The sequence below is a fragment of the Uloborus diversus genome, chromosome 7 (genome assembly GCF_026930045.1).
Source record: "Uloborus diversus isolate 005 chromosome 7, Udiv.v.3.1, whole genome shotgun sequence".
NCBI lineage: Eukaryota > Metazoa > Arthropoda > Arachnida > Araneae > Uloboridae > Uloborus > Uloborus diversus.
In genome coordinates this window covers 96,764,434-96,782,441 of record NC_072737.1, presented here as the reverse complement: position 1 = coordinate 96,782,441, position 18,008 = coordinate 96,764,434, and the positions used below count along the sequence as shown (strand labels likewise).

The following is an 18,008-nucleotide window of genomic DNA, read 5'->3' as shown; positions in this document are numbered from 1 at the left end:
CATCATTTTTAAATTGAATCAATTTATATGTAAGTAAAACATAAGCAAAACATACATTCAGCTCTGAACTTATTCATAATGAAGTCCTTTAGGACGAAAGGAGTTTCAGATTAAATTTGTAACAGCTAAACATGCTGTATACGAAATGACAGGATTTTTTTTTCTCACAGAAAATACATAAAAGAAAAATGCCCAAAAATAGTTTTTTTCTCTTTCTTTTTACCAAATGCGGACCTAAAAATAAAAGCCTGGATCGACCCCTGAAAACCAGTCTTTGACATGGCAAGTATCAAAAATCTTTAAACTGTCAAAAACTGGATTAAACTCAAAAACTTAAGTTGATGTTTGAAAAATCATAAAAGGAGAATTTTGAATGTTCAGTAATTTTTCAGCATATTTTCAATCCATATTAAATATATACCATTGAAAAGTAAAGCTTCAAAAAGCTTTTTTCTTGATTGGCAGTTCAATGCAAGGTTATGACTTTCAGAAAAGAAGTCAAAGTAATTAAAACATTTTTCATAAAATTAAAATGATCCATTACTTTGGGGTATTTAGGATTCATGTTAAATGAACATAAAAAAGTTAAAATTTTTTTGCTCATTAAATAAAAGTTTGTTTTAAAAGGGTTGAAAAATTTACATAAATTTCATAGTGAGCACAAAATGTTCAACCCTTTAATAACAAGCCTTTATGAAGTTGCCGTCATATTTATTCATTCAAGTTTTAAAAAAAAACCTATTTCAGCAACAGTAGTAGCTATTTTCAAAAAAATTTTCATAATTTAAAATTTTTTAAACTTTTTTCTCTATTTGTATTTAGTTTCACTTGTATGCACTGTAAATAAACTGTAGTTCAAAAAAGAAAAAATGCTAGTAAATTAAAACAATGCATGCAATGAAGAATTGGAAAAAATATGTAGCAAGTTAGGTTGATATTTTACAATCAACTGTATCAATAAGCGGAACTATATGCAGTGTATTGAGAATCAATTTATGACATCCAGAGCAGTTATGTTCCTATCCAACTACACCGTTGTTGCAGACATGAGCTGGTATGATAAATTTACGAGTTTGTCGACACTCTCACCTTCAATCAGATAACATTTGCTTTCAGCTTGTTTATAAACTATTAAACTCATGAGTCTATAACGAAGACAAAACTGGTCGGGCTGTCAATATATTGCATACAATTAACTGTACTTTCGAATGAAAAAAATTAGAGCAGTCTTGTGTAAATGTTATTTCGAAAGCAGTTACCTAAACATTTGACCACATTCTTGTATTAATCATATCATTAATACACTGTTTCATCTGTCTATAATACTGGTTAGCTATTACAATAAGTGTAAAATTAAAGGTTTTTGAGTCTTCCCCAGTAGTGTATCTAAGGGCTGGCAGGAGTGGCTTTTGCCAGGGTGCAGCAGCCAGGGGGAGGCATTTCAACTGCTATAAAAAAAAAAAAAATTAAGAGGGTTTTTTTTTTTTTTTTGATTATAGAATTTGAAAAATGCTTTAAAAAAATGAAAAAAATACTTGCAAGAAAAAGAGCTACAGACATACATAACATCTACTTAGAAGGAACCATAGGGCATCATTGAAAATAATACTTAAAAAAAAAGAAAAATTACCTATTTGTTGAATCAACTAATCAAAATGTTCCAAAAAAAATTTTTTTTTTTTTTGGAGGTTACAACAACCTCTGGTGACTTCCCATGTGTGCAATCCTGAGGGGAGGGCGCAATTTCTTTAGTTCCTCAGAGGAGTTAGAAACCATAGTTACGCTACTGGTCTTCCTCAATAATTTCTCAAAATTGAAATCTTCTAAATTATGTTTTAGATTATATTTTGCATTGCTTTATGGAGAGGGGAGCAATAATAGATGAATAAAAATACATGGTAGAACATTTTATATCCAAAACAATATAAGGATAGCCTGTATTTTATATGTTCAACTTACTATCATGTACATTTTAAAAACATTGGTTTTAAGGATAAATAACAAAAGTTTTTAGGTTACATCATATTTTTTAACAATGTCAGGTTTTTTCTAAGTAAAAAAAAAACCAGCAAGACCAACACATTGTAGCGACCATTTATATTTGCATTATGTTTCACCAGAAAAGAAAATTCATAATAAAAAAGCAAAGCAAAAAATCCTGCTTGTTTCAAAATAGATAATGCTGTAATTTTTAAATTAAAAAAAATCTCTTAATACACTCAGCACCAGGGTCGATGAGAGGCCAAGTCGGCCTTCGGCGGCCCTGGTCAGCATGCCTTAAATAAATAAGAAATGAGTGAATGAAAAAACTTTTTCAGATTAAAGAATAAAAAACAAAAAATCAGCTCAGATTATCAATTGAATCAGATTTTCGGAGAAGCGATTCAAGTTCAGTCATCTTGTGTTTTTGACAAATGATGATGGCATTACAATCTTTCAGAGCTAATACAGCTTCACGACTGACTTTGACTAAAGCACTCAAAAATGCTTGATAAGTGGATTTAATATTCCCTTCTAAACCTCTTTCGCTCACCCTTGAAAATGACTGAATGATGTGTTGAGGCCATCCACTTTCAATCAGAAAACCAGCTATCCAAGGCATGATGGGTAGCAAGGTTGAAAGGGCCTGCATTCCCAGAAACCACAGCTCCATCACATCAGACCATACCTCTCGATATTCTCTTGTGATTACGAAATTCACTATACCATTGTTGTCTTCTGCATTATGAGCATCCCAGAGGAACTTGACACTTGACGATAAAAATCCATAAAAACTAGTTTCACATATTCGCACCTGCTTGTAAAACTGTCTGGTAATTAAAAGGCCCAAAACAGAAAAATTTGCCTTCAAAGGGATCAGTTTATATGTCGGACTCAACTGTGGAAGAGCATTGAAAAGGAATTTTAAGAAATAAAAGAACTCTTCAGTGTCTGCAACCAGCTTAGCTTCAAGGACAACAATGTTCAAGAAAATACCACATAAAGTTGTCAGAGGTACTTCTTTAGCAAAAAATTCCTCTTTACAAGTTGACCATTGATAATCCATGTAACGAAAAAGCATCTTCAAGAGGTCATTTTCAAGTAGAACTTGCCGAGCTTTGTCGTCTGCTGTGAGGTGGCACAATGGCGAAACAAAAAACTGGAAAATTTTGAAATCATTGACTTCTAAAGTGCAAAGATCAGATGGATTCTTACAGACATCCAAAACAAAAGGTAATATTTCTAACACATCTTCTTGTAAGGCAAATGTTTCTTCAGCGAGCCAAGAGCACAATACTCGAACAGTTGCAATTATTACATCTTGGAAGATACTGGTTTTGGTGATTGAGTCATTCTTACTTGAGGATACAGTTTTTAGAAAATTGACAATGGCTTTAAAGGCCATGTTTATAGAGTTCAGCAGTTGTTCTAAATGAAGTCTGTTAGGTTGGAACAAACTCTCATCGACCATAATTCCAATGATTCTTTCAAGTATACAATAACATGAGCTGAGAAGGAACAATTCTTTGTTGATTTCTTCTAATGCATTGTCTTCAAGCAGCATACAAATTTCAACGCTAGTGATTTGTACTAAAATTGTGAAAAACAACTTTGAAGATTCGGAATCATCGGAAAACCACCTGGATCCAAATTTGTGGACGATAATTCCGGCCAATTTTAATGCTGAGTCTCTCTGAGGTTTGGCTACTTTACTCTGCAGAATATCAGTTAAGCCTATTTGAATAACATGACTGGATTCCAATTCTAAACAATTGCTATATTTTAAAAGAATAGATATCATATAATTACATAATTCAAATTTTTGTAGAGACTGTTCTGCCTGAAATTCAACAGCCATCATCTTCAGCATTTCACTAACGCTTTGTTCATAAGTATCATTATGTTCAGACTGAAGTATGAACATGACAAATATTGCAAGAGTTTTATCCTCTTTGACCTTTCGGTATTGATTAAGTAAGGCATTTAAAATTCCACAGTCCAACAGTTTTTGGCGACAATTTTCATTGACAACCACTGCTGCTGTTACATCTAAGGCATCATTGATGGAGGCATTGTTTTCTTCTTGATTATCGCAGTTTAAAATATCAATTAAGCTAGGAAGGAAAAGCAGAACATTTGGATTGTTAATTAACTCTTGGTTTAAACAAAAGCAGGACAAAAGAGTAATGGCTAACGTTTTATATGGATTAACAGCTGATTCGACTTCACATTCAGTTTCCAACAACCTTAGTAGGAAACGAAAGCCAATCGTTTCAAATATTTCTTTCTTTTCATTTTCAGATAAGTTTTCAGTTCTTAAAACTTTTGCTATAATCATTAGAGCGGCAAATTTTTCTGTATCAGTATTAGCTGCACACCATACGACCTTACACTTGTTAACAGTTTCCATTATTGTATCAAGTTGAAAATGACTTTTTGTAGAAAATATAGCTATTAACGTCAAGACAATGCTGGTTTCATAATCGTTCACACGTTAGGAAAAACTCAAATAAACAAAGTAATTTAGACTAAATAGAATAGAGCAGCAGTTAATACGACAGAAAAATGATTCATATCTTAATAATTAAATAGCACTTTCGACTGAGGATATTACTGAAGCCGAAAACAATTGTATGAAAATACAATTTTACTTCTGTTTTGCGATGCGCAGTCAAGGTCGAAGTAAACAACATATGACTTCACTTCTTTAAAAGTTTTCATTAGTTACTTAAATCTGAAAATTTAAACCCGGATTCTGTATTTAGAATACGAATTGAATGAGAATTAAAACTTATTGATTAATGAAAGTTGTTTTGTTACTTCTTGAGCTGTTACTTGGTCGGCTTCGAAGCAGTCCAAGGGGCTCTAGTCCAAGCCGACTCAGCGCAAGCATTTTGAAGCTTTAATGGCAACATTTTCTTTATTTACAAAACTTGAGGAAACCCGAGTCGTCTGTCGCAAACCTCGTGGTTTTTAAGTGTCATATGTAAGAACATTTCCATGGAATGTGATTAATATTACTGTAGTTTACCAAAAGTTTTGGTTTGTTTTATTTTTGCTACTTGTTTATAATTTGTAATCTATAATTTAAATGTGCAAATGCGTCACGTATATGTTTCAGTGTTGAAAATTCACTTTGTTTAACAAAATCTTTTAGATTTTCTCTTCTTAAGCCTTCGCTTACCCATGCTGCAAGGACTACAGGCATTCAGATTTTTTGGATCTAAACTAAAATGATACTTTAATGTTTATTCAGGGGTCTGGCCAGAGGATATTTGGGTCCGTTAACGGACCCTTCACAAAATCCCAATCAACCAAAACGGACCTTTCACAAAATCTCGATCAACCAAAACGGACCTTTCACAAAATCCCGATCAACCAAAATGGACCCTTCACAAAATTCTGATAAACAAGATCGGGTCTTTCGCAAATTGTTTATTGAAAGAGCAAATGTGAAAGCAAAATAACGCATCTTTCTGTGTATAAACCGATAATTTTTGGAACCTTTTCTGAAGTCAAATTAGAGGGATCAGCTTATACAAAATCGTCTAATTTTGCAAAAAAAAAAAAAAAAAAAACCGGCACCCTTGTGATGCTCCTGCAAAAGATAAATAATTGCTACTGCCAAATAAATATAATGCTTGTTGTTTGTTTTATTACAGCTAATTAGCAGCGGTGTTGTAAACTTTTCTGAAAAGGCGTTGGTAAGCACTTTTCTCCCTGCTCATGATTTAATAAACAATAATAATATATATCTGCGAAATGAACTTAAAACTGCAAAAGGATAGTAAGGGTGGGGGGAAAATATGATCGCTTCAGATAGGGTTACCAACTTCAAAATTATCACCACTTAGAGTCTGGCGTTGAACCTTTATAATGACTTGATTAGAAACAATTCTCATCATTTTATCAGCTTGTCAATATTTGCGTTTTTAGGGTGCGTGCGGTGCGATGTTTAACTGTTATTTTGGGAGAAAATTATATGGGTTTTGATTTTTCGATGCTAACAAAGATGATTAACTTTAAATAAACTCTTTTAATTACCGTTTTTTTTTTTTTTGTTCTTTAGATGTCTACACTTTAAAAAATGCAATCTTTTAACATCCGATATGAGAATCATATTTTGTTCTTTTTTCAAGCTAACTTCGCTTTATTAGGATGCAAATAAGTCTTTTTATTTTTTTAGAACTCTCATTTCAAGTTTTTAAAGTAAAATTCAATTTTCTTTTATGAGGATAGATATAGATGGTTTATTTTTTTTTTTTTTTTGCTTCAACTGTGTCCACAGATATTAAGGAAATGTTTATCATAGGACTCTAAAATGCAATTTTAAAATAATTTTATCAAAAATATTTCTCTTACAAGCCGTTTTTTATACTTTTGATGCCTTCACTTGGAGAATTGCGATCTCTTTGCATCCGCTATGGGAATCCGATTTTTCGAATTTTTGATGTTTATTACGCTTTGTTAAGAGGTAAACAATTAAAATATGCTTTTATTTTTGTTAAAATCACGGAATTTATAAGTTTTAAACGAAATTCTGTGTTTTTTAAGAGTCTTGTCTCTTGGGTCAAAAAGTTAAAAATGCTGAACCCTTGTCTGAATTTTATTTTATTTATTTATTTTTTTGTTACAAATATTTTAAATACTGTACAGAAATGTTTCTGGTATAATTTAACATAATGTAGAATGGTAGATAAATGTTGATACTTGATAGAGCGATGCCCCCCCCCCTCACTAAATGTCCAGAACAATATAAAAAACACTCCAGAATGATATTCTCGACATAGAGGAAAACACTTAACTTTAAGTTTAATTGATGCAGTTTGTGCCATTTCTAAATTCTAAAATTTCGTTTTAACAAAAAAAAATTTTTTTTTCTCTTTTTTTTTTGCGAAATAATTTGATTTTTCACAAAATTAATTCATTTTTCACAAAATTATTTGATTTTTCACAAAAAACGGACCCTGTAAAAAATCCTGGACAGACCCCTGTTATTGGTACAGATTGTAATTTTATGTTCACCAGGTTTCTTGCTTTCTAGAGTACAAGAAAATGGCAACTACGAAATCCAGAGTGGAGATCAAACAAGTTGATGGATCTGAAAGTGATTTGGAGGAATCTGATGCAGAGATGAAAAGTGAGAATTCTGAAATAAGTGATGAGGACGCCAGTGTTAGTTCTGCCGGTAATTTAGGATGGGCTAATGCCATGTGTCAAGTTCTTAATGCCCCTGTACATACAGAGAATTTTATTTTAAGTAAAGCCAAAAAAGACTCTGAGAGAAAAACCAAAAAGAAAGATGAAATTGAGCTTGTTGATGGCAGCGGAAATCTTTTAAACAAAGATAAACCTGAAGAAAAGAAAGTGATAAAAAGTTTTAGTCAAAAAAGAAAAGAAGTATTAGAAAAACAAAAACAGGTATAGTTTTTTGGATACTGATGTATTGTTTCATTTTAGGATATTTTGTTAACTTCTTTCACACCAGATTAGTGACGCAGCCAGACACGTCATTTTGACGTTTTCCAGGGGGATCAAAGGGTATTACTCCCATGCAAATTACACAGAAAAACAACCAAAACCATGCCCCTTTTTTGTAAATACATTAATTTCACAAAACCAGGGTGGGAGGGGGAAGTGGCTCAATTGCCTTCTCCTGACCCCCCTAAATGATGAGCCTGGTTGCTGCATAAAATTGTCATACCAGATGTGTAAAATTTGAAGAAAATGATCAAAAGTACAGAAAACTTGATTTTCCAGAGTGGCGCATTGCCCGCGGATAAGCAGATTTTGTGGATAATTTGCAGAATAAGTAAGAAACTACTCTAGTGTATACAAGTATACTAGTTGTGTATAAAAAAATCAAGAATGCTGAAGCATATATTTAATTTCTGGGTAAAAATGATAGGGATGTAAGTAAAAAATGTATGTAAAGCCAAAAATGAATTGTTTATTGCTGAAAACTGATTTCACATACACAGCAAATAAGGCAATGTATCAAGTTAGGATACAAATTACCATATTTTCGGGAGTAAGCGCTGCAGCTCATACAAGAAAAAAAGCAAAAAAAATCTTTTTTGCTTTTTTCAAGCAGTCTTTTTTTTTTCAAGTAAAAAAATCCCACATAAACGTTGAAAATGTTGCCAATAGATGGCACCATATCGTCCTGCTGCCGGCAGTTCGCACAACATAACGATTAATGTTGAAAAAGTGCAAAAAAAAAGGTGACTGTTTCAAAAGTTTTTTCTGACATAAAACAATGTTTTTCGATGTTTGCAATTTTCTATTTTGCTTCTGATTTCTATATAAATAACAATGTTTCTATATAAATGCTTTTAATAATGATTAATTGATTTCAAACATGGAATTAAGCAGTAAAAATGACTTTTTAAATCAAGTCGGCCAAAAAATTGACTTCGGCATAATTCAATATGTTCGATATTCGAACATCGACCTATGTCCTTTCTACATCAATCAATATTTTTGTGCTACTTGGGTCAGAGAGTTTGACATTAGCGAGGCATTGAGGAGAAGGGTCTGTGTTCCTCGCTCTAACTAACGAATGTTCCCTCCCATGGTAAAAAAATTATATTTACAGCAAAGTATATATAGTTTCGTTAATTAAAAATATTTGTATTTCATTCCAGCTTTCTTTACTACTAATTGTGCTTTTAAGTTGTTTAATGTTGGGTTTGGCGATTATGGCAGGTGCGAGGCTTATACCTTGTTCGGTGCATTAAAATTTTTTTAAAGTGAAGAATATATTTCGAGGCGGGGGGCGCTTACTCCCGAAAATATGGTAAACTTTTTTCAAACAAATTTGATCTAGTCTTTTGTTTCGCTCTTAAAGGGTGTAAATGCCATTGTAAATTAACTTGCCACAAGGAAAAAATGAAAGTTATGACTGAAAAGTCAGCAGTTAGCAGTAGTTACAAAAACTATCAATGCCCAAATAATAGAAACAACCGAAAAAAGGAAAAAAAACTTAATTTTACTTATTTTTTGTAAAAGTGATTAAATATTAAAATGTCTATCATTCAAGCAAAAATTATTAATTGTTTTACTTGACATACTTCTTTTATGTGTAAATTTAATTTAGAGAGCATGAGGCTGATCATATTTTTGTTCAGCTAAACTTTTTTTAAAAATTAAACACAAATTTTTAGTTACCACACTAATTTTTTTATTAAAAAATAAAATCATTTGAATTCTGCTCTCCTTCCCTTTATTTTTATTTATTTTTCTGTGATGAAACTATCAGGATATTAATATTCCTATACAACTATCGGTGTTTGCTTGCTGTTTGTAATGCTGGATATTTATACCGGAAAAACTGCAAGGAATTTTCCAGGAGTTGTGTGGTAATTTGAAGATTGACCAAAAGTAAACAAATAGGTTGTGTCCGAAGGTTGGCCATTATGTCACTTATGGGGATTTTTTCTGCAATGAAGAAAACAAAAAACAAAACCTGAGGCCAATAGTATTTACATTCGCTGTCTGCTTGACACCAATTTGTTTTTGTCCAATGATTGACACCCCAAAGGAGGTTTGATATCTCTAGATGACGCATTTCTTAATTCTATTTTTCTTAAGTCTATCTTTCCCGTGAAGGCAATACAAGCACAGTACCCGCCACTAATAAATCACTGGATTATAAAATCTGCCGCTTTTTAAAATCAAATCGGGAAGAACAGAATCATTACAATATCAAAACATGTTAAAACTATCCTTTAATAAACTCATATCCGCCGTTTTATAAAATCACACTTCAGGATATAATGCACGGAAAATTGGTAAAGAAGCACCTAGAAGGGAAGGAATCGGTTTTAGAAGTTCCAAGACTGATTCCTTCCCTTCTGAGTCAGAAGATGAGGAAATCTTGGTGCCAAATTTGCTCTCTTCAACAGATGCCAGAAAAGTGCTTGATGTTATACATTACACTTTTGAGCAAAGAGGAAAATATAATGTTGAAACTTACAAAACATTTTGTGAACTTTCAAATGGCATTGTTCTTTTCTCTCCAACTCTTAAAATATTGGTGTATTGATACTTGACTAAGACCCTTGTGCAAATTCAAAAAATTTACCTCATGCTTAACATGTCAATTGTATTTTGAAACATTGAAAACAAAAATAAATGAAGTAATTCATTTTGTTTTTAGAGTACTTGAGCTTCAAAACCATTTAGTAAGTTTCGGTATGCCGTTTTATGAAATCAGCAGCTTTATAAAATCAAATGTCTTCAGAACCAATAAGCGGCGAGCACTGTATAAAAAGACAGCTTCATAAATTAACCATAAAATGTTTTACTGTCATCTTCTAGCATTATTTTCAGTTATAAAGATATGTAATCATTACATAAATAAACTTTAAAAACTCACAGAAATTCTTTTGAAAAATATAAAATAGTGTCTGGGAAAAAATAAATAAAATAGATTTCAGACGTAACAAAGGGAATCACAAGTAAGTGTTGCCAAATTTTAAAGAAATATATTTTGATAAGAAAGCTATTAAATTTTCTATAGTCTGGTGAAGTTTGCCCATATACCAGTGTCGTTCTGCTACACACTATAGAAATCGACTTTGGATGTCAAGCACATGACACATGCAAATAAATAAAAATAAACTGTGTCAGGCCTATCTTTGTATCAAATGAAAAGATGAAAACATGTGCTTACTTCTGTTTAGTTAAAATAGTAAGATCTATAACATAATGATGGTGAAATTATCGAGTTGAATTGTCCCGCACGTAACGGTAGAATGGCCCAGTAGCATTTTATAATGAACTAAACCAGTTTTACTTTTAGGGGAGATCTATTGAACACATACCATTCTCATGTTGCTCCAAGAATTTTATATTGCTGCCAAATTTCCATGTGTTGGAATTTGATACAAATGCTTATTTAAAAGTATTATTTTCATTAATAATTGTTGTAATTGTGGCAGTTTTGGAAATTTCAAGACAATGCATTTTAGTAAATATTTATTGTAATTTACAGAAAGCATTATGGGAGGCAATGTGTAGAGTGAAGCCTGATATTACGCAGCGAGAAAAAGAAAGAGAGCTAGTGAAAATTGCTACCAGGTAAGAGTTTTATATTGATTTATTCTTTGTTCCTTATGAAAATTAACATTAACTTTTATATTCTCATGTTCTTTAACTTAGTGCTGTAAAAAATCTAAATGGTAGATTATCTTATTTATTAATATTTAAATTTTATAACAGAGGGGACTGTTCAAGTTTTTTCACAGGGCCCTTTTATTAGGAGAAAATAAACAATTTTGTGAAAAATTGAATACTTTTGAAAATGTAGTTTCAAAATTTATATATATAATCCCTGTGGCAGAAAGTTTTATAGTTGTCTGCAACAAGCTTTTAAAACTTCATAATCTGTCTGCAAAATTTTGAACGTGGTTTCAATTAAAAAAAAAAAAAGAAAAAAAAAAATCTTTTTTTGAAAAATAATTATTTTTGAAATAAGGCAGGAGGTGCCCTCCCCCCCTCCCAAAGACGATGGCGCCCTTCCCTAAATTCCTTGAAACAGTCCCCTCTGAAGAACGAGACCTCCCCCCCAAAACTGAGACCAAAATCTTTCTCAAATTACCTCCCCCTAAAATTTTAATAGTGCAATCAAATGACCCCCCCCCCACCCGCTGCCCTTGCCGGGCACCTGACATTTGCAAACATGTGTTGGCTATTGAACAGGGATCTGTCTAGGATTTTTCAGTGTCCATTTTATTTGTGAAAAATTAATTCATTTTGTGAAAAACCAATTAATTTTGTGAAAAATCAAATAATTTTGCGTGGGGGGGGGGGATTGTAAAGCGAAATTTTTTGTGATATTTTTTATTTTTTCCCTTAATAATATTAATTTTCATTAAATAATTGAAACATGAAAATAAAATTCAAGCAGTGGTTGAGCATTTAACTTTTGAAACTCTTAGAATTTCGTTTAAAACTTCTAAATTTCATGATTTCAATAAAAATAAAAAGGGAATTTATTTATTCACCTCTTAATAAAGTGTACTAAACATCAAAAATTCAAAAAATTCGATTTTAAAAGTAGATGCAAAGACATCGCAATTCTCAAAGTGAAGGCTCCAAAAGTATAAAAATGGCTCAAAAAAGAATTAAATTTTTAAAAATTGTTTTAGAACTGCATTTTTGAAGCTTATGATAAACCAATCATTAATATCTATAGACACAGTTGCAGCTAAACTTTTTGACTCCTAAACAAAAACAGAATTTCGTTTTAAAATCTTGAAATGGTTTTAATAGACTTTTCATTTATTTGCTTCCATATAAAGCAAAGTTAGGTTGAAAAAAAAAGTAAAATTTCGATTCTCATATCGGATGCAATCAGATTGCATTTTTCAAAATGAAAGCACTTAAAAGTATAAAAACGGTAAATAAAAAAGTTTATTAAAATAAAATAATTTTAGAATTACCATTTAACAGGTCTGCATATTGGATTTTACTAATATCAATGAAATATTCACCGAAAATTTGGAGTCGTGAAAAAAAAAGGATGAGTAAAGGTTTAACTAACACTAAACACTAGGTACTAAACACTAAATGGCGATAATTTCGCATTGCTGATAAATGCTTTTTCTTAAAGTCATTAGCAGGTAGAAAAAGTTCTTACACTGCATTTTTACAGAACTTTATAACAACATCCCTGCTAACAATATAAAACAAACAAACAAGCAAAATTATTCACTACTAGTGGAACCCGCACGGCTTTGCCTGTAATAGAAAAACTAAAAGACATTTTGGTTCGCCTGTATATTTACAAAAAATGTATGGTGAATTTTCTTGCCAATTGGCTTGTACCCATGTTACGGTAAAACATGATAATTTCGTATCTCGCCAATTGGCTTGTTCCCATGTTACATTTCCATGTTATGATGATTTCGTAGTTTACTTGTCCATCTTATGATAATTTTGTCCTTAAAATAGGAATAGAAAAAGAATCACATCGAATTTTCGAAAAATCGCTTCAAGGTGCACACCCCCATGCTACAAACTAACTTTGTGCCAAATTTCATGAAAATCGGCCGAACGGTCTAGGCACTATGCGCATCACAGACAGGGCCGGATTTGGAAGTGGGGCCCCAGGGCAACGAAGGAGTGGAGGCCCCTAATCAGGGTTCGAAAAGATCATATTTTCGAAAATATCCGATACTTTAATATATATCCGAATATTTTGATATATATGTATATATCCGATATTTTCGATCAGCACTTTAATAGTAAATGCATCCTGAAGTTACTGCTATTTATTTTTTTATATTATTATTATTATTATGATTTATAGGGGAGAAAAAACATAAAATTTGCTGACCCATGAAAGTTAGGATATTTTGTAAAAATTTTATTGTGGGGTCTTTGTTGTGGAGGCCCCGGGGCAGTTGCCCCGCCTGCCCTCGCCTAAATCTGGCCCTGGTCTCAGAGATCCTGACAGACAGAGAGACTTTCAGCTTTATTATTAGTAAAGATGTTAGTTATTTATTGCTTGCATCACAGAAATGTGCTGACTTTTTTTTTTTTGTACTCAGAAATATGCGTTATTTTGATTTCTGATTTGCTTTTCCAGTAAACAGTTTGGAAAAGCTTGTTTTGTTCTGGTTTATGTTTTGTTTTGGCAATCTGGCAGGCGAACAAGAGCAATCGCATGTGCAATCATTTCATTCTCTCACTGCAGCAGCAGTTCATTATATCCGACAGTGACAGTTGCAGTTGCCATGTTGCGTGTTGCCCCGTTTCTGCTACTGGGTATATAGTTATATATTCATGTGTGGGTATGGGTAGGGGATGGAGGGTAAACTTGGCGTAGAATGGGCCATTGAAATTTTTAGGTGTGTGTTTAGGGAGTTATTTTTTCTAGTTTCTTGGGAAAATATTATAGAATGTGAAACATCCATTTTATTTGATTAGAATTTTGTGAAGGGTCGTTTTAGGTTGATTAGAATTTAGTAAAAAGACTATTTTTATTTATTTTATTATTATTATTATTATTATTATTTTGTAAAGGGTCTGTTAGCAAACCCAAGTTTCTTCTGGCCTGACCCTTGTAACATCAATGTTGGTTTACTCAGGATTATGAGAAAATATCAATTACACACAAGCAGTAAATAACATTTTTTTAGTTTTCATGTGGCATAACGCTACATTAAATGTTGTTTATTGACACGTATATTATATAATCTATACAAAAATGTGCTATTTTTATTCTAGGGGTGTGGTTCATCTTTTCAACACTGTGCATGAACATCAGAAATCTACAAAAGTTAAAAAAGCAAAGGCTTCAAAAAGGAGCGAAAAGCTTAACGTTGTAAAAGGAAACTTCATGGACATTTTAAAAGGGTATGAAAAGCAGGATAAGTTGGCTCAGGTATGTTCTCAGTTTTTCTTTTTTTAGTACATAATTTTTTTACAAGGTTCTAAAAGCCTTGTTCGAAATCAGTATCTTAAAGTTTGAGATCTCCAGGCTTATAAGCATTTATTGCCACAATCTCCTTCCCTCAATCAATTTTTTTTTATATTTTGATTAATTACCTTTATTCTAGGCTAATAGTTACTTCACGCACTCCCAAAAATAAAAAAATAAATAAAGGCATAATGCTAGAATGCATTATTTCTTGTCATAGTGCTCAGGTTGAACATTTTATTGCATAATAATCAGGTTGAACATTTTATTGCATACATCAAGCTTCCGACTTTCCTTTTTTTCTAAAATCATTTACAAAATAAGTAATATGTCTTTACTTTTGTAATTTGTGGAAAATTATGTCAAACTAATGTTAAAAAAAAGGTCATTGTACATATACTTATTACCTCATTCACTCAAGTGGCGCCTATTGCAAGTTGTTTTCACTTTTTTCCCTTGCCGATGAACATGTATAGTAAAAGATACTGTGCAAATTGCCCCTTACTTTGATCAGTTTTGAATTTTTATGAACGCTTAGTTTTTATTGATTGTTTGCCCATTCTGTATTAAAAATGACAGTAACACAGCTCCTTTTGCTGGTAGGCACAAACATTACACTTCACATTACGTAATTAGACTGGTTGTGTTAACGTTGAAGGATATACTACCTTATTATTGTGCAGAATGTAGTCAACCATTTCACTGTGGTTGAAGTAAAAGATCATGTGCTTATGATGGCTTTTTTCTATTACTCTTTTTAAGTGTTGATTAGTCAATCCATATATTATCACCTCAAAGCAACAGTAGGATATGGGCAGTTCTCAAAAAGTGGGAGCAAACACAGACCTCAACTTTGAAGCTTTAACACCAAATAACTTTCATTTTAATTAACTCGAAAAATTTTGAGTTAAATTATAATACTGCATGGAGACAAGAATTGACATAAATTATGGAAAAAATGCTCTTCAAATTCCCTTAAAAAATATTTTTTCTGCTAAAAGGCACCTATATATACATATACATATATATATATATATATGGACATTCAAAACGTTAACTGAACAAATGAACCATCAAAAAAAAATTTTTTTTTTTTTAAATTATCTTCATACGTTGCAAAAAACATTAAGGGTATAAATCTGAAACTGAATAATTTTTTGATAATATTTTCCAGGAATTACAAAAGTAAAGACATATTATTTATTTTGCAAACGATTTTAGAAAAAAGGGAAAGTCGGAAGTTTGATGTATGTCCAAAAGTTACGATCTGAAAAATGCTGTTATTTGAAAAGTAAATACATGATTTATTTGTTTTAAAGGTATTTTTCTATCCTCAAAATCATTTTTTAATTATTTTAAAATGTTTTCATATGTTTTTATGCAGTATCTTTGAAGAAAAATCATCTTTTTTAAACATGTATGTGAGACGTCCAAAATGCGTTATGATCTAGACACTGATAATTCTGTCCTTTTATTCAATATTATAAATGATCTTCTGTCTTGTAACCTTAATAAAAAAGGCTATTATAACGTTAATTTCTTTAATCCATTGGTCTTTTGCACAATTAATACGTTATGCATTGAACATTACATAAATAACAGTAGAAACACAAGTTTTGATCATAATGAACGAATTTAAGTAAACAAAACAGAGGCAAAAATCGCCAAGCAAATCCCGATTGGCGACAACTCACAGCGCATGCTAAGCAAAGGGTTACCAGCGGGGAATTCCGGTTTTCGCCAACAGCGTCGATTTTGGCGACTTTATCACTTGCGCTGGCAAAATAGATGGCAGGCCTAGGAACAAAATAAGCACTCAAAAAAAGTAGAGAAAAGATACTTTAAACCATAAAAAAGAGACTAAAAGTAGACAAGCTCAGGCCTATTTTGCAGTAGCTCAGGGGCATGTGCCTTCCATCTTTTCGGGTAGAATAAATTTGACTAATCCATTAAATATTTTAATAGTATGAAAAAAAAACCTTTGTAAGTATTGTATAAAAATCATATTATATTTGAAAAAAAAAAAGTTTTCTCAACAATCGTAGCCGAGGCACTCACTGTGTGTTATATGCCAAAAGAGTGGTATTTGAATCTGTACAAAAGAATACTTTTTGCTTTATAACTAGTTCACCTTCAGATTCAAGGCGCATTTTAATAATTTTATATTTCAATTCATTCACCGACATTTCTCTGATAAGATCAGTAAGATGACAAGGTGAGTGTGTTGCCTGTGTGCTTAGCATTTATTTCAGGATGCAAATTTGAATTGAGGACTGCTATTTGAACTTATAAGGAAAAAGGAAATAAACATGGCACATAAACAGCAAAACTATAACATAATGGGTAAATGGTACCAATGTAATCTTAACTGCATAATGGGTTCAGAAACAAAAAGGAACACTTGCTGTTAAATTCAAGTTTTAACATTATTCTATACAATAAATGCTATAATGTATAATTGCTCAATATGAAACTGTTGTCCTCGGCTGGAAATGACTGAGCTGGCGGTGTATTTCACATATGTAGTCTAGTTAATGTTTTTCCAAAAAACATGCCCAAGAGAATATATTTGGCTGAAACCCTGCCACATGAAATACAACTTATAAACACTCAATAAAAACCCATAGGTTCATTTATTAAGATTAACACTGGACAGAATTAACACTGGATTAACATGAATTTAAAAAAGTGTAACCCAATGACAACCTTGGAAATAACTTGAATGATAACAATTTGAATAAATTTGGGGTTCTCCACTCCCTCTCTCAAAAAATGCAAAAAAAAAGAGTAAAAGATAATGTATTAATAACATATAAAATTTAAATTTTACTTTAAATCTAGTATTAAAAAAATTCTTCATTAATAGTTAAAAAACTAAAATGAATTTACTTAATGTATCAGAGATCAAGAGCAAACCATTAATTTATTTTTTTCCTTTTTTTTTCTTTATTTTTTAAAGTTCTTAAATATTCTTTTTTTTCTCCATTTGTAAAACAGCAATAGTAAATATCATACAAATAAGTTGTGTTTCAAAATACTATCTTAATTTAAAAACAAATAACTCGGTCTTTCAAATCTAAAATACTGTGAGCATTAATAAGCAAAACAAGAAAAGTTATTAAAAATAATTCATTCTAAGCCAGGAATATAGCAACATGATTTCTACAGTGGTTTGGTATGATAAAACAGAGCCTGCGCAAAGCATTTGTCACCACGCCAAATGCTATAAAACTATAACAGCGAAAAAACTTCAATTGGGCAAAAATATTGTCTAACATAAAATTCTTAGAAATTTCCACAAAAAACAGAAATAAGACTTTTCCTCAATCCTCAAAACTATTGTTAGAAATTCTGTAATAAAAAAATAATAAATTAAGAACTCAATGTCTAATGCATTGTTATTAAGTGTTTATTAAACTTAAGTGTAAACTGCATAATGAAAATAATAAGCACTTACAATGCATATTTTATAAAATTATTCCAGTTTTCTGACTGAAGTGAAAAAAAAACAAAAACAAATATTCACCGTTAAAAATTTATTAAATTTAGTTATTAAAAGTTTTGGAATAAGGCTAAAACTTTTAAAATTTGGCTAATA

The 18,008-nt window shown here is 31.4% G+C and overlaps 2 protein-coding genes across 3 annotated transcripts in view; one reads left to right on the top strand and one right to left on the bottom strand.

Moving 5' to 3' along the window:
* Nucleotides 1–1,711: 1,711 nt before the first annotated feature.
* On the bottom strand, nucleotides 1,712–4,625 carry LOC129225594 (neurochondrin homolog). Its single transcript, XM_054860051.1, has one exon. The coding sequence runs from the start codon at nucleotides 4,388–4,390 to the stop codon at nucleotides 2,342–2,344; it is 2,049 nt and encodes a 682-aa protein (XP_054716026.1). The 5' UTR covers nucleotides 4,391–4,625; the 3' UTR covers nucleotides 1,712–2,341.
* A 273-nt stretch (nucleotides 4,626–4,898) lies between these two features.
* LOC129226413 (RRP15-like protein) overlaps nucleotides 4,899–18,008 on the top strand; it is a 17,683-nt gene continuing 4,573 nt past the window's right edge. The window contains exons 1-4 of one of the 2 annotated variants that reach the window (XM_054861013.1): nucleotides 4,899–4,966; nucleotides 7,025–7,401; nucleotides 10,979–11,064; nucleotides 14,218–14,374. In XM_054861013.1, coding sequence (XP_054716988.1) covers nucleotides 7,036–7,401; nucleotides 10,979–11,064; nucleotides 14,218–14,374 — 609 coding nt within the window. In that variant the 5' untranslated portion in view covers nucleotides 4,899–4,966; nucleotides 7,025–7,035. Of the gene's footprint in view, nucleotides 5,023–7,024; nucleotides 7,402–10,978; nucleotides 11,065–14,217; nucleotides 14,375–18,008 lie in introns of both variants that reach the window. The other variant, XM_054861014.1, reaches the window with a different exon arrangement.